This window comes from Rhinopithecus bieti, unplaced genomic scaffold (genome assembly GCF_001698545.2).
Source record: "Rhinopithecus bieti isolate Rb0 unplaced genomic scaffold, ASM169854v2 scaffold_15834, whole genome shotgun sequence".
Classification (NCBI taxonomy): domain Eukaryota; kingdom Metazoa; phylum Chordata; class Mammalia; order Primates; family Cercopithecidae; genus Rhinopithecus; species Rhinopithecus bieti.
The window spans coordinates 1,601,381-1,623,956 of NW_016808980.1; the positions used below are offsets into that span (position 1 = coordinate 1,601,381).

Genomic DNA, 22,576 nt, shown 5'->3' on the forward strand with positions numbered 1-22,576 from the left:
GCTAGTCCAAACAGGGGAGTTACAGGCCCTGCAGCTGCCCTGACCTGCACTTTATTTCCGGCTGAGCTTTAGTCACCTCCTATGTGCTTTCGAAGCTGCCTAGGGAGGCAGCTTGCTTATTTATTATTCAGCTTGGATTGGTGTCCTTTCCACCTGTGCTGCCACAGGTGGCCAGAAAACCTTCAATTCCCCACAAACGTCTGGTGACCTAAATCCTCCAGGGGGGAAAAAAATGAGCTTCTCACCTTTGAACCCAGGTGAGGCAAAGAGCCTGCAGAACGGACACCCTCAGCTGCAGCACCCAGCAAAGACACATCTGAGTGCCCGCTGGGAGTCAGGTTCTGTGCTACTCAATGCCAGCAAAGCACAAGCGCTCCCTGCCTTTGCCATTCTAGGCTGGAGGCGGATTACTCACAAAACTCAGATGCACACAAAAATGGGAAACCTGGAACTTGTCACAAGTGCTGGGAAACAGGGGTACAAGTGTTAGGAGGCATCCGGGGTGGGCAGGGAGATGAGGGGAGGAAGGTATCCTAACCACTCTTCTTGCCAAATCTGAGGTTGGACCTTCCCCTCCACCTCCATTTCCCCAGCCCCCTTCCTGGCTTGCAGGTTTCAACAGCTCTTGGATTCCCAGGTCCCACAGGGGAGCCCTTGGGACCTGAGAATCTCCTCCAGCCAAAATCTTCTGTCTTCTCGCCTCTCCATGACCAACAGGGTCTGTGTGAAGAGAGGCCGCGCTTTGGGACGTTCAGAAAGGAGGATTCAGCGTTTTGTTGCTCTGGGACACAGCTTGGTCACTCCGGGAAACGAACACAACCTAGAGGCTGTCATTTGTAGAAACAGTGAATGGCCAAGGAATGGCGGGAGAGGGGAAGAGGAAGACTTAAGAGGTTTAAATAAAAAAAAAAAAAGCCCCGAAAGACCGGAGTAGAAATCCTCAGTGAGGCTGGGCCTGCAAGGAGCCTTCCCGCGCCTCAGCTCACTTTCCTTCCCTCTCGACCTGACGGACTTAGGGTGTGCAGGGTGTCTCTTCGGATAAAATCAAGCCAAGAGAGCCCTAAGCTTCTCCCCCAGCAACTGCTGCAGAGGCGGGAAAACTTGAATTTTGTAACCAAGAGTTGCAGCGGGACGCCTAAGCGACGATAAGGGGCAGTGGAGGGGCGTCGTTGGGGGCTGCAGCATCCCAAAGTGGAAGCGGGGAGGGTGACCGGAGGGAACTAAACACCCTCGCGGCGCCTCTGCAACCAGTAGGGCGGCGCATCCCATCCCCTAGGCAGTGCGTGTGACTGGCGAGCGCCAAGCGGCTCGAGTCCCCGGCGGCGCCAGGCAACGAGGCGCGCACCCGCGCGTGCGCAAAAGGCCCACCCAGCCGAGCCCTTCTTCAGGTGCGCTCACGCTTCCGGCCGGCCTCCCCGCGTGCCTTCCCGGGGCGGAAACTCCAGAACCCGCGCATGCGCCTTCTGTCTCTCCGGCTTGATGCGGGGCGGAGGTCCATGGCTTCAGGTGATCCCGCCCCTCCCTCGTAGCGCAGGACCAATGGTGCGGTGGTAGGCGGGGTTTTTGAGGAGGCGGCCCGCCCACGCACCGCGCGAGGCGTGTATCGATTGGTTGGCGCCGCGGGCGCAGGTGCGCGCTTCCTATTGGGTGTGGGCGGAGCGCGAGCGATTGCGGCAGCTTCGGCAGCTGCAGGTGAGCGCGCGCGCGCGCCGCGGCTGTGGCTGGTTCGGGTGCGCGCGCGCGCGGGCTCGCGGGGGAGGTGGCCGAGGGAGAGGTTGCGGCGTCTGTGGCCTCCGCTCCGCCCCCTCCTCCTCCTCCAGGGCTGTCGCCGTCGCCGCCGGGGCCCGGAGGGAGGGAGCTGCTTCCCCGCCTGCCGCGCCGCCAGTCCGACCCTCGGTCCCGCTGTGTGAGTAGCTGGCGGAGTGGATCTCAGTGCAGACGCAGGAGCTGCGGCCGCCCCCTCTGCAGGTGCCTGTGAGGAGGCGCCCGGGCCGCAGCCGCTTTCCGAGACCTCCGGTCGCGCACTCGCTCCCCGCGCTCCTGAGGGACCGCCCGACCGGAGGAGGCCGTCGCGGAGTTCGGCGCTCAGCATGAACCGCAGCCACCGGCACGGGGCGGGCAGCGGCTGCCTGGGCACCATGGAGGTGAAGAGCAAGGTGCGCGGGGCCCGGGCTGGGCGGAGCGGCGGGCCTGGGGGGCCGGGGCCTGGGAGAGGCTGGGCCAGGCTCGGAGCGCTGTGGGAGGCGACGGGCAGAGCTGCCCCGGGGTCTGGACGGTGTGGACTGGAGACTGTGGGTAATAAACTTGCCGAGGAGGGGGCGGCGGGGATCAGGGGGCGCTAGTGTCCGCCCCTGGCCCCGGCAGGAAGAAGACCTAGTCCAGCATTTAATCTCATTCCCGTGTTCACGGACGGGAGTAGGGGCCAAGGTATACCCGAGGATGGCACACACCGAGTGGAATGCGAGGCGGCTCAAAAGGTGTAGGAGAATCCTGCCTGCTGGGCTGTGAGTGTGGGCCCTGGACCACCCCGTTGTTCCCACTTTCTGTGGTTCAGGGGCGCATCGAGCGGCGAAGGAGAGAGCCCAGTGAACTAACAACCCTTTAAAAGTTCGCTTTGCTTCCTGCTGGCGCTCTTTCTAGCACTAACTTTGGTATGCGTTTAATCTGTAAAATTAGCACTATCACCTTACGTTGGAGTAGCACTTTACAGTTTGAGTCTAGATGCTTCTTTTCATTCCATCCTGCTACCCACTCACATCAAGTACTTTTCCCCTTGACCAGCGGTATGCCGGTCTGCTGCTGATGACTGCGGTATTCACTGAATTTCTAAGTCTCAAGGCTCGGTGAGCAGGTTAGTCTGCAGGGAGGGATTAGTTAGGGAATGCCTTCCAAAGGGGGTTTTGAGGTGGAATTTGAAGGTGATGGGCAGCCACGGGAACATTTTCAGCAAGCGTTTCTTGAGTTAAAGAGTTAAAAGGAGCTTAGATCATCTAGTCCAGTTCTCTGAGAAGACTGAGGCTCAGAAAGGTTGTGACTTCCCCAAGCTGCTTTTTGCAAAGCCTTCATGCCTTTTTGACAATAAATTTTAGACACTGCAGAATACAAAACAGGACACTGGCTGGGCCCTGAGAACATTTAAAATAGAATTGAGAAGGCCAAAACACAGAAAAGGAGAAAATTGAAAGTACATCAATTTAAAAAAATGTCATGGAGCATCGTAGATTGTAAGACTACCAAGGAGTATGTAAAAGGAAGGAGTGATTTGAGTGAGGTCCAGTGGAGTAAGGAAAGCTTCGTAGAGCCTCTGGGTAGAATGGTTTTATTGTCTAGGGTTGATAAGCCAAGTTTTGTGAAGTTTCTGTAACTGAGAATCACATCGAGAAAACCTGCATTCGTTTGTAACATCATTAAAAAAATGTGATTTGAGGCCGGGCGCCGTGGCTCACGCCTGTAACCCCAGCACTTTGGGAGGCCAAGGCGTGTGGATCACCTGAGGTCAGGAGTTCCAGACCAGCCTGGCCAACATGGTGAAACCCCGTCTCTACTAAAAATACAAAAAATTAGCCGGCCATGGTGGCACATGCTTGTAATTCCAGCTACTTGAGAGGCTGAGGCAGGAGAATCGCGTGAACCCAGGAGGTGGAGGTTGCAGTGAGCCAAGTTCGCACCATTGCACTCCAGGCTGGGCAACAAGAGCAAAACTCCGTCTCAAAAAAAAAAAACGATTTGGCACTTAACTCATATGAGGATTGGCACTAGTTTCAGAATTAGAATTAGTAAGAATAGAAGGGTAGTTATAGCAATTTAAGGAATGTGCACGTCCATCTGTCCTCTGTGCACAGCATAGCAAATTGAAGTGACTTGCTTGAGCTATAGCGTTAGGATGACCCAAAATATATAGCAGAGCTTTTCCACTAGCGGTATATAGTGGCAGTAGTGGTTCCATGCCCAGTGGTTGAACCTTCTTACGGCATTCCTGTTATAAGTCTAGTTTGGATTTGTGGGTGTTGAGGTTATGGAAAGAAAAACACTTGTGATATTGCATAATCTTAAAATTTTAAGTTTATAGCACTAATCTTGGTAGCAAGTCTTTAATTTTTTTCCATAGAAAAAAATGAGTAGGAATTCTAAGTATACTGATAAGTACAATCAAATAGTAATTTATCTCTAGTACTAAGAAAACCTTGAGTGCTTTAAAACTGGAATTTCAGGCTTTTTGCCTTTCTCTTGTCAACTGACTTGTGAATCTTTCACTTACTTCTAAACTACATGTTGTATATTTGAACTGCCATACTGCGCTTTTAGTGAACTGTGTCTTTTAAATAGAATCATACACTGATTCTAGGAACATGTGCTGAATGAAGTCAGTCCCACTATTCTGGCTGTTGACAAATAGGCAAGGTATAGGTAGGGAGTGTTTCTAGTGTGTCTGTGACACCTTATATGTTTCAAATATATATTGCTGATACATATTTTAAAAATATTTGAACAGATTTTTGAAACAGTATTTTCTTTGACATTGCTTTAGTGGTATCACAGCTTTTTACGAAACTAATTGCTAAGAGTTTATAACCAAAAAACTAGGTAGTGTGCAGGTCTTTTTTTTTGTGTGGTTTTTTTTTTTTTTTTTGAGACAAGATCTTGCTCTGTCACCGGGGCTGGAGTACAATGACACGATCTTGGCTCACTGCAGCCTCAACCTCCTGAGCTCAAGCGATTCTCCCATTTCAGCCTTCTGAGTAGCAAGACTATAGGCGTGCACCACTACACCCAGCTTATTTTTATTTATTTATTTTGTAGAGACGGGGTCTCTCCATGTTGCCCAGGCTGATCTTGAACATGTGAGCTCAAGTGATCTGCCCGTGTCCACCTCTCAAAGTACTGGGACTACAGGCGTGAGCTACTGCACCTAGCCGGTCCATTTTTCTTTTACTATTTTTAATTTTTTTTATCTTTTTAGAGACAGGGTTTTGCCATGTTGGTCATGCTGGTCTCTAACTCCTGTTCTCAAGTGATATGCCCACCTAGGCCTCCCAAAGTGTTGGGATTACAGGTGTTAGCCACCACACTGGGTTCCGGTCCATTTTTAGGATCTCTTTTTCTTCATATAAAGCAGTAGTGTCGGCCAGGCACAGTGGCTCACACCTGTAATCCTAGCACTTTGGGAGGAAAAGGTGGGTAGATCACCTGAGGTCAGGAGTTCAAGACCAGCCTGGCCAACATGGTGAAACCCTGTATCTACTAAAAATGTAAAAATTAGCTGGGCGTGGTGGCGCATGCCTGTAATCCCAGCTACTCTGGAGGCTGAGGCAGGAGAATCGCTTGAACCTGGGAGGTGGAGGTTGCAGTGAGCCGAGATTGTGCCACTGCACTTCAGCCTGGGTGACAGAGGGAGACTCTATTTCAAAAAAATAGAAAAATGCAATAAAGCAGTAGTGTCAACATTATTATCTTCACACGTGGAAGGGAAAAATAGTAATGATAATAAAAGAATGAAGAATGTAAATATACCTATAGTTCAATTTGTGGTACCAGCTAGTATGTGACTTCTTTGGTAACTGATTTATCTTCCTAATTGTATCTCTAGTGTTGGGAAGATTCTTAATAATCATGGTGATGTCCTTTAATAACCCTGGAACAGTCTTTAAGTCATAAAATTTCCTAATTATTATTCACAGGCAAATAGACTATGAAAATTAAGTTTGCATTTCTAGAATGTACCAACAGACACTGGGGGAAGGGAGTCCATATGCATTATGGATGACTAGGGCAAACTAGGTTAGGCGATAAAACAGTTGTAAATGGTTCACATAGTGAATAATTGCTGATTGAATCTTAATTTTGTCTCTCAGTGTTTTTGTTCATGTAAAGAGTTCTCTTAATCCTATTGTTGTGTTGCAAGAAGCATAACAATTTCTCTTGGTTTTTTTTCCCATGCCAACATTGGCAAAAGTGCACATATACCATGAAGCCATACAATTTTTTATTGTTTTTATCATAACAGTTAAGCAAGAGAAAATCTTGAGCGAAAAAATTTCATCCAAAAGCTTTAACAAAAACATTGAAGCCCTGAAATGTTAAGTGATCAGGTGTTATTCCCATTCATACATCAGGGAAGTGATAAACCCTGTAGATGAATCAGAAAGCTCTAGCAACTTCATGTTGTGATACCAGAATAAAGAAAATGGAAGAGAAACTGTGACTTTTGATAGCATCATAAGACTAACTCTGATATGAAAGGTGTTCCCTGAGTTTTTATTTACTTTGAAATGTGAAGGTGTGACTAAGCTTTTTGAGAGCCTTAAGTATGACTCACCTTATTTTCTTGACAGATGTTAGTGTTTATGTTTCAGGAATGTGTTTTGGGAACTATTTTAATTTTTTGTTAGAAGTAAGAGGTGTTTTTAGTGAGTTTTGATTTTAAAACCACTGAGGAGTATGGGTGTAAGCAGGGCAGATGAACTTTAGATAGAGCAAAACCAGTGAATCCAGATGTCCCATGGGGCCTTTGGGAAAATGAATTGACATATTTGTAAACTCAAATTATTATGATAGGGGCTTTCTCAACATGATACTTAAGGCTGCCCCAATAGTACATTAGTATTTCTCTTTTTTTCTCTGGGACATAATATTTTTATATTGGTATTTCTTGCTAGTAGTAGATACGTGGAGGAAATATGAGTTCAGTGGTTAAACACATTTGGCAAACGTTTAAATATTTTTAAAAATCAACATAGGGCTTAAATTAGCCTTTTTTTTTTTGAGACGGAGTCTCGCTCTGCCGCCCAGGCTGGAGTGCAGTGGCCGGCTCTCAGCTCACTGCAAGCTCTGCCTCCCGGGTTCACGCCATTCTCCTGCGGCCATTCTCCGACTGTCTCAGCCTCCCGAGTAGCTGGGACTAGCAGGGCGCGCCACCCGTCGTCGCCGGGCTAGTTTTTTGTAATTTTTAGTAGGAGACGGGGGGTTGCAGCCGTGTTAGCCAGGAATGGTCTCGATCTCCTGACTCTCGTATCCGCGCCTCGGCCTCCCAAAGTGCTGGGATTACAGGCTTGAGCCACCGCGCCCGGCCTTAAATGAGCCTTTAAAGTGCTAGTCTACACAGTGATTCCCAAGAGCATAATAGTGTAGCATTTCTCAAACTTATATGACTGGGACACTTTTTGAAGAAGGCTGATTAACTTCTTAGGTTTCCACGTTTGAGGAAATGACATGCTATTCCCACAGTAAGTTATAAATCCTGTTTATTATGGACTAGATGAAGCCAGACCTTAGTGTTTTGGTTTTTTCTTTTTCTTTTTCTTTTTTGAGACGGAGTCTTGCTCTGTCGCCCAGGCTGGAGTGCAGTGGCGCGATCTTGGCTCACTGCAACCTCTGCCTCCCAGATTCAAGAGATTCTCCTGCCTCAGCCTTCTGAGTAGCTGGGACTACAGGCATGTGCCACCACATCGGGCTAATTTTTGTATTTTTAGTAGAGACGGGTTTTGCCATGTTGGCTAGGCTGGTTTCGAACTCCTGACCTTGTGATCCTCCCACCTCAGCCTCCCAAAGTGTTGGGATTACAGATGTGAGCCATCACGCCCGGCCTCAGTTCTTAGTGTTGAATAAGAGTCACTTTTAATTATTTGACATTGGGAAAACAGAGGTGTAGGGAAACAGACTTGAGAATCAGAACTGTGAACGTAAGTATTGGGCATGGTAGAGGCTGTCTTCCTCCCCATTCTGCCCCGTTTGTGTGATCTCTTAATACCTCTCTGAAGTAATTATTCTCTTTACCCACTAATTGGTGAACTTCTGGAGCAGGCTCGAGGCTTTCAATCTCTAGGGCCTAGCACTGTGCCAAACACATAAACACTTTGTGCATTAATTGGATAGTTATAGGACATACATTTGATGTATTACTAAAGCTTCTTTTTTCTGCATTAACATAGGGACGATTATACCTTAATGCCACATAGCTCACAGTTCTTTTTGTGTATTTCGCTGTTGATTCTTAGCACATCCCATAAAATCCTAGTTCCATTTATGGGGGAGGACACTTAAATGCTTTCCTTTGGTTGAAATAAAGGCTTGGACAAGTCTTTGGTACCCCATGATGCAAGTGAGGAGAGCATTGCCATCAGAGTCTGGGCTCCAGACAGGGTTTGAGCTGAGTCACTATGCAGAACAGTCCGCAGTAATGCCTAGGTACCCCAGGGATTGAGTTGAGCCTGCCTCTCTTGAAAGGAATGCTCTTCAGAGACACAGCAGTCAGGAGGCACATTCTTATGCCTTTCTTAGGCTTTCTAAAATCTCTGATAGTAAGGTTCCTGACAATAGACAATCTTCTTTCCTTAATTAAAAATACTTGCTCTGCTCGTTAATTTTTCTATGGCATGCATTTTCAAATTGGGTCCTTTTACTTTTTTTTTTTTTTTAAGTAATATGTTTGTTATGTTTATAGTTTGGAGCTGAATTTCGTCGGTTTTCGCTGGAAAGATCAAAACCTGGAAAATTTGAGGAGTTTTATGGATTACTACAACATGTTCATAAGATCCCCAATGTTGACGTTTTGATAGGCTATGCAGACATCCATGGAGACTTACTACCTATAAATAATGATGATAATTATCACAAAGCTGTTTCAACGGCCAATCCACTGCTTAGGATATTTATACAAAAGAAGGGTAAGTATCACTGTTTAGAAAAAGTGTGTTAGAAATAGAAATAGTGTATTTTCCCCACTGAAAGGATACCCAGACTTTGCCACAAACTTAGTGAATAAACATTTTGTGTGAATCTTCTTCTTCTGTTAACTAACACGTAGGTTAAAACATTTGTGATGTGGTTGGTTTAATTAATATCTTTATGCTTCACTAAGTGTACTTTAGAAAATTTATATTTCTAGTTACTTTTGTGTTAACCTCTTTGGTTTTATTTTTCCTTAAGTAGAAATTGGGAATTTATTGAATATTGGGAATTTATTGAATCTTCACTTTATCAAATGGATTATTCTCCATTCAGAAAAATGTGAAAAAAGTGTGACTTTGGAATCTGAAGCATTCCTGATTTTTGGTGGCAGCCAACTTTCAAGGGCTGTATTTCTCAAACTGATACCAGAAAATACCAGAAACAAAGCCGTTTAATCTTCGTGAGTCTCAATGTCTGCACCTATAGAAAGATTGTAATATATTGTAGAATTGCTATGAGGATTAAATGAGCTAAGTGCAGTGCCCTGGCTTATAGTAGGCACCCAGTAAATATTTTCTTTCTTCTACTTTTAGGATACTTTTTAAAGAAATTGTATAAAACTAGTTAATTATCTTGAAAATGAGGTGGGAAGTTACTATTATGGAGGGATGTAAATGGGGATATTAATTAGTCTTCCAAAAAAGTTGAAATCGGTATTTGGCAATGATTTTCTTTCTCTCTTTCTTTCTTTTGTAAAGACTGGGTCTTACTATGTTGCCCAAACTGGTCTCAAACTCCTGGTCTCGTGTGATCCTCCAGTCCCCACCTCTCCAGAAGTGCTGGGATTACAGGCATGAGCCACCATGCTCAGCCAAGAATTTTCAAATGTATATTGAGTCCTAAAACTTTTTTTTTTTTTAAACCTCGTAGCCTCTGTGTGTGTATGTATGTGTGTCTGCAGATGGGCAGGGTAGGGTTTATTATGGTATGTACCATTTATTCCTTTATTGTAAATGAAGTGGTTTGGGAAGCCAGCATGAGAGCATTGAGCCTAGTATTGGGATAAATTAAAGACTTACAGTATTTATAAGCCAACCCAGAAAGGAGCTTGAGAGCAGCCAGGCATGGTGGCTCACGTGGTAATCCCAGCACTTTGGGAGGCTGAGGTGGGCAGATCATCTGAGGTCAGGAGTTCGTGACTAGCATGGCCAACATGGTGAAACCCCGTCTCTACTAAAAATACAAAAATTAGCTGGGCGTGGTGGCGCATGCCTGTAATGCCAGCTACTCAGGAGGCTGAGGCAGGAGAATCAGCCAGGAGGCGGAGGTTGCAGTGAGCCGAGATCGCACCACTGCACTCCAGTGACAGAGCGAGACTCCTTCTCAAAAAAATTTTTTTAAAAAGAAAGTAGCTTGAGAGAATGGGTAGGGATTACCTTTGAAGGTGAAAACTATTTCTAATCAGTTGATAAGCATTAGACCACTCCCAGGCTCTAGAATTCCACTGATTATGTATCTTTGCTTTCCTGGGTTTGAGGAACTAAAGTCCACCAACAAAATAAACCTCCAAGGATAACCTCTGCCTATATCACTTGACTGTTTTACAAAATACTTTCACACACAAATTAATGTTCCTAAAGTCTCCTGAGATGGATCTTGTAGGTAATTAACAGGGGTATGATATAATGAGAATATGATCTTAGGAAGATTCAGTTGCTGTTCAGGATGAATTGGAGTGGGCAGCAGCCTTACAGTAGAGAGCCAGGAGCAGGCGGTAAAGAAGTGTGGAGACTGGCCCAGAAGTAGATGGGAGGGAAGCGGGGAGGGGAGGAGGCAGTGGCGGGAAGATAGGAGGGGAAATACTTGGGAGTCATTGCACTCACTGTGGCTGCTTTGCAGTGAAGGAGAGTCCAGCAGAGCATACCTTGATAGTTTGAGTCTTGACAGCTGGGACAGTGTCATGAACAAGCAGAGTAGATTGATTTGGAGAAGAAAATTATGAATTTTGTGTTAGGACAAATAATCTTAACCAATCATGCAGGAGATTGGAAATGGTAGGCAAGAGTTCAGGGTAGAAATCCAAAAACTAGTTAGATTTGCAAGCTTTTCGAAAAGTGATAGTTAAAATTTTGGGAATAGACATAAAGGCCACCTGAGATGAAGACCATGGATAGAACCTTGGAAAGCTATATATAGAGTGCTGGAAAAGGAGGAAGAATTTAAATAATTATGGTTGAATAATAGGCCTTTCTTGTTAGCAATTGTAATTTTCGTTAAAAAGTTAGTTGCTGTTTGGAATGTGCATTCAGATATAGAGCGGGTTTTTAAAGTATTGCCATCTGACAGAATTTTGTTGGATTATCCCCTTAGAAAGATTATGACAGTTGGGTTATACCACCACGTGTTTTGTTAATGGAATTATACCCTTGCATGATTATGGAATTAATCCTAATATCTTTTAAGGGTGATTATGTTTTATTTCCTTTTTAGGTTTTTATATATTGGTGGTATAATTTTTATTGAGACCTTTGACTATTTCTATTGTCGTAGGAATTACAACTTAGAAATATATTTCTATGTGCAAATGCTTTCTGTGTATTAATAGTAGAGGTAAAATGTCCTATATAATTGATAACCCTTAGAATTTGATTTAGAAATAGGCAATTCAACAGAAATATTTTAGATTTTAAAATATAAATGTAATACAAATATGACTTCAGCAAAATGAAAGTAGGTAGTCAGTTCATTCCTGCTTAAAACCCTCTGATGATTTCCCATTGCAACCAGAATAAAATACCTTCTGATTTGGACTTCCCAACCTCATCTTCCCTCATTCTTTCACTCCCTCATCACAGTCAGCCATATTGGCTTCCTCCCTGTTCCTCAGACTTGGTGAGCTTTCCTTTTTTTTTTTTTTTTTGAGATGGAGTCTTGCTCTGTCACCCAGGCTGGAGTGCAATGGCACAATCTCAGCTCACTGCAACCTCTGCCTCCCAGGTTAAAGTGATTGTCCTGCCTCAGCCTCCTGAGTAGCTGAGACTACAGGTGCGCGCCACCATGACTGGCTAATTTTTGTATTTTTAGTAGAGATGGGGTTTCACCGTGTTGGCCAGGCTGGTCTTAAACTCCTGACCTCAGGTGGTCCACCCATCTTGACCTCGCAGTGTTCTGGGATTACAGGCATGAGCCACTGCACCCAGCTGTGAACTTATTTCTGTTTCTGTGCTCTTATGCTTGGTTATTCTTAAGGACACTTCACCCTCAGCTCTTCCCACTTCTGCCTCCTCCTACTTAGCTCAGATAACTTTGTCAGAAGAGTCTCTTCTGACTACCCTAACTAAAGCCCTCCACCCTCCTACCTTTACCACATCATCCTCTGAAGACCTGGAAGTATCTTACTTAAGAATATGTTCAGTCGTTTCCTGTCTGTCTTGTTTACCGTCAGGTCCCAGCATCTAAATCTGGCAGACTTACTTAGTTTACTATAATGCATGCACTCTTTCTTTTAAGCAAAGTTGAGCTGATGCTTAACTAGAAATCTGATTTTATGTAAACCTTAATGAACATTTAACTCAAGAAACTAACATAAAATATGACATTAAGTTTAGTTACGTTTTACTCCTTGAATACAGCACATTTTCTGTTTTCTTTGCTTTTTGATTTCAATTAGGCATCAATAAGGCAGAAGTTACACTTAATATGTACCGAGTGATTTTTTTTTTTTTTAAAGTCTCGCTCTGTCGCCCAGGCTGGAATGCAGCAGGGGCATGACCTTGGCTCACTGCAACCTCCGCCTCCTGGGTTCTTGTGCCTCAGCTTCCCAAGTAGTTGGGACTACAGGTGCGTGCCACCACGCCCAGCAAATTTTTGTATTTTTAGTAGAGACAGGGTTTTGCCATGTTGGCCAGGCTGGTCTCAAACTCGTGACCTCAAGTGATCCACCTACCTTGGCCTCCCAAAGTGCTGGGATTACAGGTGGGAACCACTGTGCCTGGCCCCGAGTGATTTATTTTATTTATTTATTTATTTTTTTGAGACAGAGTCTTAACTCTGTCACTCAGGCTGGAGTGCAGTGGTGTGATTTCTGCTCACTGCAGCCTCTACCTCCCGGGCTCAAGTGATTCTCCTGCCTCAGCCTCCCAAGTAGCCGGGACTACAAGCGTGTGCCACCATGTCCGGCTAATTTTTGTATTAGCCAACATTAGAGACAGGGTTTCACCATGTTAGCCAGGTTGATCTCAAACTCCTGACCTCAGGTGATCCACCCGCCTCAGCCTCCCGTGGTGCTGGATTTACACATATGAGCCACCACGCCTGGCCCCCAAATGATTTTTGAAAAGCAAATTGCAAAACCATTTAAAAATTTAAAACTATGTGATCTTTTAACATATGATACTCTACTAAAATTCCTTTAAAGTGAAAGCTTACAATTCAATATGTGAACTACTTTATAGTCTGAAGTTTAAGATAGTATTGTTGGATATCTTGAAAATTTTATAACAATTTATTGTTAGAAGAAAATCCCATACTCTATTCCTAGAGTATGGGAGCAAAAACAGAACACAAGAAACCTGGTATCTTAAAAGTTATTTTCATGAGGAGGATCCCAATCCGCCATTCCCTGTTAAGAGTATTAGAGTTTATCCTAATTGATTCAGGAGACGGGGAAGAGAAGGTACAGAATAGACTTTTCCGCTGTCATTGTTGAGGTTTTTTCTGTGCACCAAAATTTTTTTAAAATGTTTAAAGCTTGCGCCTTTTAAAAATACTCAGGTCATTCCTGTCAGTTTGGAATTCAGCCAGGGAAATGTGTATTTTTAAAAGCTTCCCAGCCAGTCCTGATAATCAGCCAGGTGGAGGATCTGTTGAGGTGCTACAGAACAGACCCCTCTCCAGATCTAGTCAGAATCTCTACATCCAGACTTCTTGCTATGACACAATCTATTTTTGATTGACACCAGACACATATGTTTAACTCTTGGATTTATTCTAGTTTTGTTAGAAACACTAGAAAGGCTTTGCTTTAAACTTGGTCTCACGTAGGGCATGCCCTCACACAGGCACAATTTTGTGGCCCAGATGCTGGTAATTGGACATCTAAATCATCTCTTAGACTTTGTGCATTAGACATTATTTTGTAGATTTTTTTTTTTTTTTTTGAGACGGAGTCTCACTCTGTCGCCCAGGATGGAGTGTGCAGTGGCCGGATCTCAGCTCACTGCAAGCTCCGCCTCCCGGGTTCACGCCATTCTCCTGCCTCAGCCTCCTGAGTAGCTGGGACTACAGGCGCCCGCCACCGCGCCTGGCTAGTTTTTTGTATTTTTTAGTAGAGACGGGGTTTCACCATGTTAGCCAGGATAGTCTCGATCTCCTGACCTTGTGATCCACCCGTCTCGGCCTCCCAAAGTGCTGGGATTACAGGCTTGAGCCACCGCGCCCGGCCTGTAGATGTTTTTTAAGGTTACATTTTTACAAATCAGAGTTTAGTTTAAAATTGTCTAAGGAACATACGTTTTAGTAGTAAATTGTAAATTGTAGTTTTAACAAAAGATACGTCCCAGAAATGAAAAAAATAAATTGTGTCCTGTAATCCCAGCACTTTGGGAGGCCGAGGTGGGTGGATCACGAAGTCAGGAGATGGAGACCATCCTGGGACAGGGTGTCTCTACTAAAAATACAAAAAATTAGCCAGGCGTGGTGGCGGGCACCTGTAGTCCCAGCTACTTGGGAGGCTGAGGCAGGAGAATGGCGCGAACCCGGGAGGCGGAACTTGCAGTGAGCCGAGATCGCGCCACTGCACTCCAGCCTGGGCAACAGAGTGAGACTCTGTCTCAAAAAAAAAAAAAGAAAGAAATTGTGGAGTAACATCTCAGTATGTGACACCAGTTATTCACAACAGAAACCTGGGTGTCACCTTTGACACATACCTATTTTTTAGTCAGTCACCAAGCCTGTTAAAACTGTGTTCTAGGGCCGGGCGCGGTGGCTCAAGCTGTAATCCCAGCACTTTGGGAGGCGAGACGGAGCGGTTCACGAGGTCAAGAGATCGAGGACCATCCTGGCTAACACGTGAAACCCCCGTCTCTACTAAAATACCAAAAACTGCTCGGGCGAGGGTGGCCGGGCGGCCTGTTAGTCCAGCTACTCGGGAGGCTGAGGCAGGAGAATGGCGTAAACCCGGGAGGCGGGCTTGCAGTGAGCTGAGATCTGGCCACTGCCATCCAGGACCCGGGCGACAGAGCGAGGGACTCCGGTCTCAAAAAAAAAAAAAAAAAAAACTGTGTTCTAGTTATTTTGCAGATTTGTCTCCCCATTTCCACGTCCTCTGCTCTAGGCCAGGTGCTATCCTACTTTACTGAAGCAGCTGCTGCGTTTTTTTTTTTTTTTCTGAGAAGCAGTCTTGCTCTTGTTACCCAGGCTAGAGTGCAATGGCGTGATCTCAGCTCACCTCCACCTCCTGGGTTCAAGTGAGTCTCCTGCCTCATCCTCCCGAGTGGCTGGGATTACAGGCATGTGCCATCATGCCTGGCTAATTGTGTATTTTTAGTAGAGATGGGGTTTCTCCATGTTGGTCAGGCTGGTCCCGAACTCCCGACCTTGGGTGATCCCCAGCCTCTGCCTGCCAAAGTGCTGGGATTACAGGTGTGAGCCACTGCGCTGGGTGCAGTAGCGTCTTGTCCTCCCCCTCATGTCCTTCTCCAACTTGCAGCCAGAGTGAGCTTTGTAGAAAAACCAAATGAGCTTACCATCACTGTCTTCCCTTAAAATCCTTGGTTTTCTTCCCTTTGCCCTTAGGCTAAAGTCTGTAAACCTTGGTACTTCCTAGGAGGCCCTGTTTGTTTGTTTGGCCCCTGGCTGCCTCTGACTCAGCTCCTGGCTCTTCCCTCCCTCCCTCCCTCCCTCCCACTTTTCACCCTGTATTCTAGCTGTATTGGATTTCTTTGTCTCTCTGGCCCTCCCTCTTCTGGATATTGTAGAGTCCCCTGCCTGGAACATTCTTCTTGCCTTCTACTGTTTAGCCCCTGGCTGGTTTTCCTCTCAGAATCACTTCGCTGGAGAAGCCTTGCCTTACCCCTGCAAGCCAGGCCAGGTCCCCTTTACATACTTCCCCAGCGTGGTGTGCTTACAGTTCCCAGCACCTTTGTTATAATTTAATTACAGTATTTGAAATTATTTGTTAGTTGCCATCTCCTCTTTTAGATTGTAAGCACTGTGAAAGTAGGCACCATACCTATTTTATTCACCAAATTCGTACCACAGAGCACGGTTCCTGGCACATAGTCAGTGTTTGTTAAATATTTGGTGATTTTTTCTGTATTAGGAATGAAGGGGTCTGCAAAATTTGAATATTTAATTTGCTTTAAGTGATATTTAATCATTTTAAAGTTGCCAGATCTGGCGAGGCACAAGGCTCATGCCTATAATCCCAGCACTTTGGGAGGCTGAGGTGGGGGTATCACCCAAGGTCAGGAGTTCGTGACCAGCCTGACCAACATGGAAAAACCCTGTCTCTACTGAAAATACACAATTAGCTGGGCGTGGTGACACATGCCTGTAATCCCAGCTACTCGGGAGGCTGAGGCAGGAGAATCGCTTGAACCCAGGAGGCGGAGGTTGCAGTGAGCCGAGATCGTGTCACTGCACTCCAGAGCGAAACTCCGTCTGAAAAAAAAAACGTTGCCAGATCTATCTCATTTAACCATTTTATATTAGAGCAAGAGTTGGCAAACTAAGGCTTGCTGGCTGTTTTTGCATATAAAATTTTCTTGAAACAGGGTCTCACTATTGCCTGGGTTGGAGTGTAGTGGTGCCATCTTAGCACACTTCAGCTTCGACCTCTCAGGCTCAACTGATCCTCCCAATTCAGCCTCCCAAGTAGCTTGAACTACAGGCACAGACCACCATGCCCGGCTAATTTTTTTTTTTTTGAGTCAGAGTCTCGCTCTCACCCAGGCTGGAGTGCAGTGGCGGGATCTCGGCTCACTGCAAGCTCCGCCTCCTGGGTTCACGCCATTCTCCTGCCTCAGCCTCCCGAGTAGCTGAGATCACAGGCGCCCGCCACCACGCCTGGCTAATTTTTTGTATTTTTAGTAGAGACGGGGTTTCACCATGTTAGCCGGGATGGTCTTGATCTCCTGACCTCGTGATCCGCCTGCCTCGGCCTCCCAAAGTGCTGGGATTACAGGCGTGAGCCACAGCGCCCGGCTCGGCTAATTTTTAAATTTTTTTTTGTAGAGACAGGGTCCTGCTATGTTACCCAGGCTGGTCTTGAACTACTAAGCTCAAGCAGTCCTCTCACTTCGGCCTCCCAAAGTGCTGGGATTACAGGCATGAGCCATCATGCCTGGCCACATATTCTTTTATGGATTGTCTGTGGTTGCTTTTACAAGAGGGATTATATGGCCTGTAATACCTAGACATTTACTGTCTGACTCTTGACAGAAAACGATTGTCAACCCCTGGATTAGAACGTTTTAAAAAATTATTTCATTATTTGATTTCTTCCTCTGAACTTCAAATGGGGCATAATCTTGAACTTTGTTGATGACTGTACTATAATGGTTGCTGTTTTGTTACTGTATGGGGATGCTGATGGAGCTTATGTAGAAGGTTTTTTTTTCTAGATTTGCTTTTTACTCACTGTAAAGCTTTTATGTCTTATATCTGCCTGCCACTCACAAGTGGATCCTTACCCTTTGCTCTGAATGTGTGGTTTATGACCCTCTATGAGCAAAGGAATGAGATTACTAGGCTTTTCAGAATTAATGTTTAAAGAGTAAGAGGTTCACAGGGAGGCCCTGCAGGGTAAGTGAAGAACAGCCACTATTTGTGTGTAAGAAAGTAAGACATCCAGCTTGACTATTTAGAGGCCTTCTAGGTGGATCTTTGTTCAGTTAGTCGAGATCATTGACTGAAGAAAAGGCTTGAGATAAATGCGGTGCTGCTGTATCAGCCCATATCATGTACTGTTGCATAAGTGAATTTATACATGTGGACAATGGCTATGCTCAAGTTTTCAAACTTTTCATCTCATTCTGAGTTTAATGCTCTGATAGTATTCAGGTAGAAAGTCAACTCCAATTCCTTGTGGACATTCACCTTTACACTTTAACATCCTGAACCCTGGCTTTCTGCCAAAATATTTTCTTTCCCAGTGCCTGGAAACTGATTAGCTAGATGGGAGAACAAAGGTGGCTTTGTACTGGGGCATATTGCTTTTGAGAATTTAGCAGAGAGCATTCAAATGGAGTCTGGATGTGATGCCAAATTATGCAGATTTGGGGTTTTTTTGGTTAGGTTTCCCATGAGTAGGTATGTAGGCAACTTAATATTGTTCTCAGTTTGTACGGTCTGGAATTTCCCTTATAAATGTTATGTAGGCTTTCCTTATTGATTGTTTTAAAACAGAAATGTGTATGATTTTGAGAAAACACATTACCAGAAGACTATTATTGATAGGTTTTTTTTGCCAAAAAGATGGTTGTACCAATGAATTTATATCCAAAGCCATATTATAAATACATTTCTGTCTCTGTAAGAGCCCAGTGCAAATACTTTATAAATGCTGACAAGTGTCCACAAGGGGGAAAAAATGCCAAAAAAATAGGGTACCCCTAACCTTATATATTTATCTGAAACCAGGTTTTGAAAAGTGTTCACGCAGCATCAGAAAAGAATACTAAAGCTCCCTGTACTTCTGACATAATTGATACTTGGCATTCATTATTGTGACTTGGAAGATACTAGTCTAGTAAGAAAACCTGGGCTCTAGTTCTTTCTCTGTAACTTAACGTTGTACCCTTAATTTCTTGGTTATAAAGTGAAGATGATAATAGTTTAGCAATGAGGGGGTTCAGGATTAAGCAAGAGAATATGAATTGAAGCACTATACAAACGCAAGATGGTGAGATTGGTGTTTTCTGTGGCAGCAGTTGAGACTAGGATTTTCAACTATTTTGTGGAGGAGGGAAGCCGTTTGTTTTTTGTTTGTTTGTTTGTTTTCTTTTTTTTTTTTTTTTTTTTTTTTTTTTTTTTTTTGCCTAGCCCCTAGAAAACCAGGGAGAGGCATTATTGAAGTTTTTTTGTTTTAAATTCATGTAAATTTCACTTTTTAGTTTATCCTCGTTGTAGTTATTTTTGAAAATACTATTTTAACTTTTGTTTCTGCTGTTAGTTTCATTTTCCCTTTTACCTCTCATTCTCTGATGAAACGTTTTGTTTATCGACTATCTTCCTTCAGCCATATAAATTTAGCCATATCTGGTGTTAGGTGTTCTGTTTTCCCTTTTAGTTTATTATTTAATTAGGTGGCAATATTTAAAGATGGGAAGATTTTGCCTAAAAGCAAGACTTTCTGTCATGAAGAAAATCTGCCAGGAACTGAGAAGCAGCTATGCCATCTAAATGAGGCAGGAGCTCTCCAGTTTGCCAGAGTCCTGCTGCTTCCTATTGTCTGTGTCACCACCACTGAGGACAAAATATCATTGCACTTTATGCATAGTTTTTCACACAGTAAAGAAAAAAGTTAAAACTCTACCTTTGCCTCTTTCAAAATGAACACGAGAGATCAAGAATTCCTGCTGGGTGAGGTGGCTCACGCCTGTAATCCCAGCACTTTGGGAAGCTGAGGCAGGTGGATCACCTGAGGTCAGGAGTTCAATCAAGACCAAACTGGCCAACATGGTGAAACCCCATCTCTACTGAAAATACAAAAATTAGCTGGGCATGGTGGTGCATGCCTGTAATCCCAGCCACTTGGGAGGCTAAGGCAGGAGAATCGTTTGAACCTGGGAGGCGGAGGTTGCAGTGAGCTGAGATCATGCCTCTGTACTCCAGCCAGGATGACAGAGCGAGACTCTGTCTCAAACAATAGCAACAAAAAAGAACTCCCCCAGAAAACTGAGGGAGAGTGTTTATAGGCAGAAGACCAAAATTCCTAAGTGTGTGTTTGATATGCACTAGCATCAATTACATTATCTGCCCACTCAGCCTCTGATATTGGTATATGGTTTTACTCTCTTGATTTACCTTGAGAATCAGATAGCCCATCTCAAGTCTTTGAGTTGAATATGATAAACATGTAAATTGCAGGCGTGTTTTTGTTTTGTCACCCAGGCTGGAGTGCACTGCAGACCTGAATCCTGGAGTGAAGCCATCCTCCCATCTCAGTCTCCCAAGTAGCTGGGACTACAGGCAGACACTACCACACCTGGCTATTTTTTTTCACTTTTTGTAAAGACAGGGTCTCACGCTGTTGCCCAGGCTGGACTCGAGTGATCCACCCACCATGGCCTCCCAAAGAAGTACTGGGATTATAGGCGTGAGGCGCCGCGCCCAACCACAAGTTTTTTAAACAAATGAAGGAAAAATGTATTTTAAGAAGCTGGTTTAAAATCATGTTTTAAGGCTGGACACAGTAGCTCTCACCTGTACTCCTAGCACATTGAGAGGCTGAGGCGGGAGGATCTCCTGAGGCCAGGAGTTCAAAACCAGCCTGGGCAGCATAGCAAGACCCTATTCAAAAAAAAGGAAAAATACATATATATTTAATGATGTTTAAGAATATGTAAGATCTAGCTAGGTGCTTTGTCTCACGCCTGCAATTCCAGCACTTCAGGAGGCCGAGGTGGGCAGATCACGAGGTCAGGAGATCGAGACCATCCTGGCTAACACAGTGAAACCCCGTCTGTACTAAAAATACAAAAAAAATTAGCCAGGCCTGATGGCACACACCTGTAGTTCCAGCTACTCAGGAGGGTGAGGCAGGAGAATTGCTTGAACCCAGGAGGCGGAGGTTGCTGTGAGCCGAGTTCATGCCACTGCACTCCAGCCTGGGCGACAGAGCGAGACTCCATCTCAAAGAAAAAAAAAAGAATATGTAAGATCTATCATAATTTCATTTGCCATATTTAATGTTTAATAGTGAATGAGCTCTATCAAATTTAACTTAAACATTGGTTTATTTTGTGATGTGTGTTTGAGATGGCCACCTAGTGGTTTTTTCTGGTATGGCATTTTACTACTGTGCTAGGTTATGATCTTATTAGCTAGTTTGTTTATATACCAAATATATTTTGAGTTATCCTTTCTGTACAGATTCTGCCGCAGGTGAATAGATATTTTTACAGCATTTCTGTAATTATTTTGTTTTATTTTTAAACAGAAGAAGCAGACTACAGTGCCTTTGGTACAGACACGCTAATAAAGAAGAAGAATGTTTTAACCAACGTATTGCGTCCTGACAACCATAGAAAAAAGCCACATATAGTCATTAGTATGCCCCAAGACTTTAGACCTGTGTCTTCTATTATAGACGTGGATATTCTTCCAGAAACGCATCGTAGGGTACGTCTTTACAAATATGGCACTGAGAAACCCCTAGGATTCTACATCCGGGATGGCTCCAGTGTCAGGGTAACACCACATGGCTTAGAAAAGGTTCCAGGGATCTTTATATCCAGGCTTGTCCCAGGAGGTCTGGCTCAAAGTACAGGACTATTAGCTGTTAATGATGAAGTTTTAGAAGTTAATGGCATAGAAGTTTCAGGGAAGAGCCTTGATCAAGTAACAGACATGATGATTGCAAATAGCCGTAACCTCATCATAACAGTGAGACCAGCAAACCAGAGGAATAATGTTGTGAGGAACAGTCGGACTTCTGGCAGTTCTGGCCAGTCTACCGATAACAGCCTTCTTGGCTCCCCACAGCACATTGAACCAAGCTGTGAGCCAGAGGATGAAGACAGCGATGAGGATGACATTATCATTGAAGACAATGGAGTGCCACAGCAGATTCCAAAAGCTGTTCCTAATACCGAGAGCCTGGAGTCATTAACACAGATAGAGCTCAGCTTTGAGTCTGGACAGAATGGCTTTATTCCCTCTAATGAAGTGAGCTTAGCACCCATAGCAAGTGGCTCAACCACGGAATTTGAAACACATGCTCCAGATCAAAAACTCTTAGAAGAAGATGGAACAATCATAACATTATGAAACCGTTGTTTGAATGTTTTCAGAGTGAGGATGCCATGAGAACTTGTACATTTGGCTAGTGTAAAAGCATATATACCTCTGACCAGTGACATGGAATAGGCATGAGACGAGTAACGTTGCAAGCTTACAATATTATTAATATAGTAGTCTGATAATTGTTAATATAAACTTTGGTGGATCAGAGGTGAATTTAAGTCCAAAACAAAGGGGCCTTTGCTGATGAAGTTACGTGCTTTTACTTTTTTGTCTGTGGAGAATCAGATGTTAAAGCACATTCTTGGAACTATGCGAGAAGACTAGATCATTTCTGTTGGAAGTGGTTGCATATTTAACCTGCTGTGCAGAGCCCAGTTAATTTTTCCTTTAACTGTATTTTTAAAATTCTAATGTGAAGTCTGATTCTCTCTTTTGGTACACTGGGGACCTCAGCTCTTAAAGGTCTTATGTTCTCAATATTTTATTTTATTTTTTTTCATTTTTTATTTTTTATTTTTTTAGTGACTGGGTCTCACTCTGTTGCCCAAGCTGGAGTGCAGTGGCATGATGACAGCTTACTGCAGCCTCAACCTCCTGGGCTCAAGTAATCCTCCCACCTCAGCCTCCTGAGTAGCTGGCACCACAGGCATGTACCACGACACCTGGCTACTTTTTGTATTTTTTGAAGAGACAGAGTTTTGCCATGTTGCCCAAGCTGGTCTTGAACTCCTGGGCTCAAGCAGTCCTGCCTCAGCTTCCCAAAGTGCTAGGATTACAGCCACCATGCCCAGCCTATTTTGATTTTTGTTTTTTTAATGTTCCTCTCTAATAAATTGTAACAAATGATGTTCTCAAGTGCATTTCCAGTTTCTAAGAATCAAACCACTTGGCTGTTTTTAGGAGTTGCTTCCCATGTTATAAAGCTCAGGAAGCTCTCTTT

At 44.3% G+C, this 22,576-nt stretch overlaps 1 protein-coding gene across 1 annotated transcript; it reads left to right on the top strand.

Moving 5' to 3' along the window:
* The first annotated feature begins 1,700 nt into the window (after nt 1-1,700).
* On the top strand, nt 1,701-22,185 carry PARD6B (par-6 family cell polarity regulator beta). The gene is made up of 3 exons (XM_017888187.1): nt 1,701-2,156; nt 8,441-8,663; nt 20,831-22,185. Exons 1-3 carry the CDS (start codon nt 2,091-2,093, stop codon nt 21,658-21,660), a joined length of 1,119 nt encoding a protein of 372 aa, XP_017743676.1. The 5' UTR covers nt 1,701-2,090; the 3' UTR covers nt 21,661-22,185.
* Nucleotides 22,186-22,576: the final 391 nt, after the last annotated feature.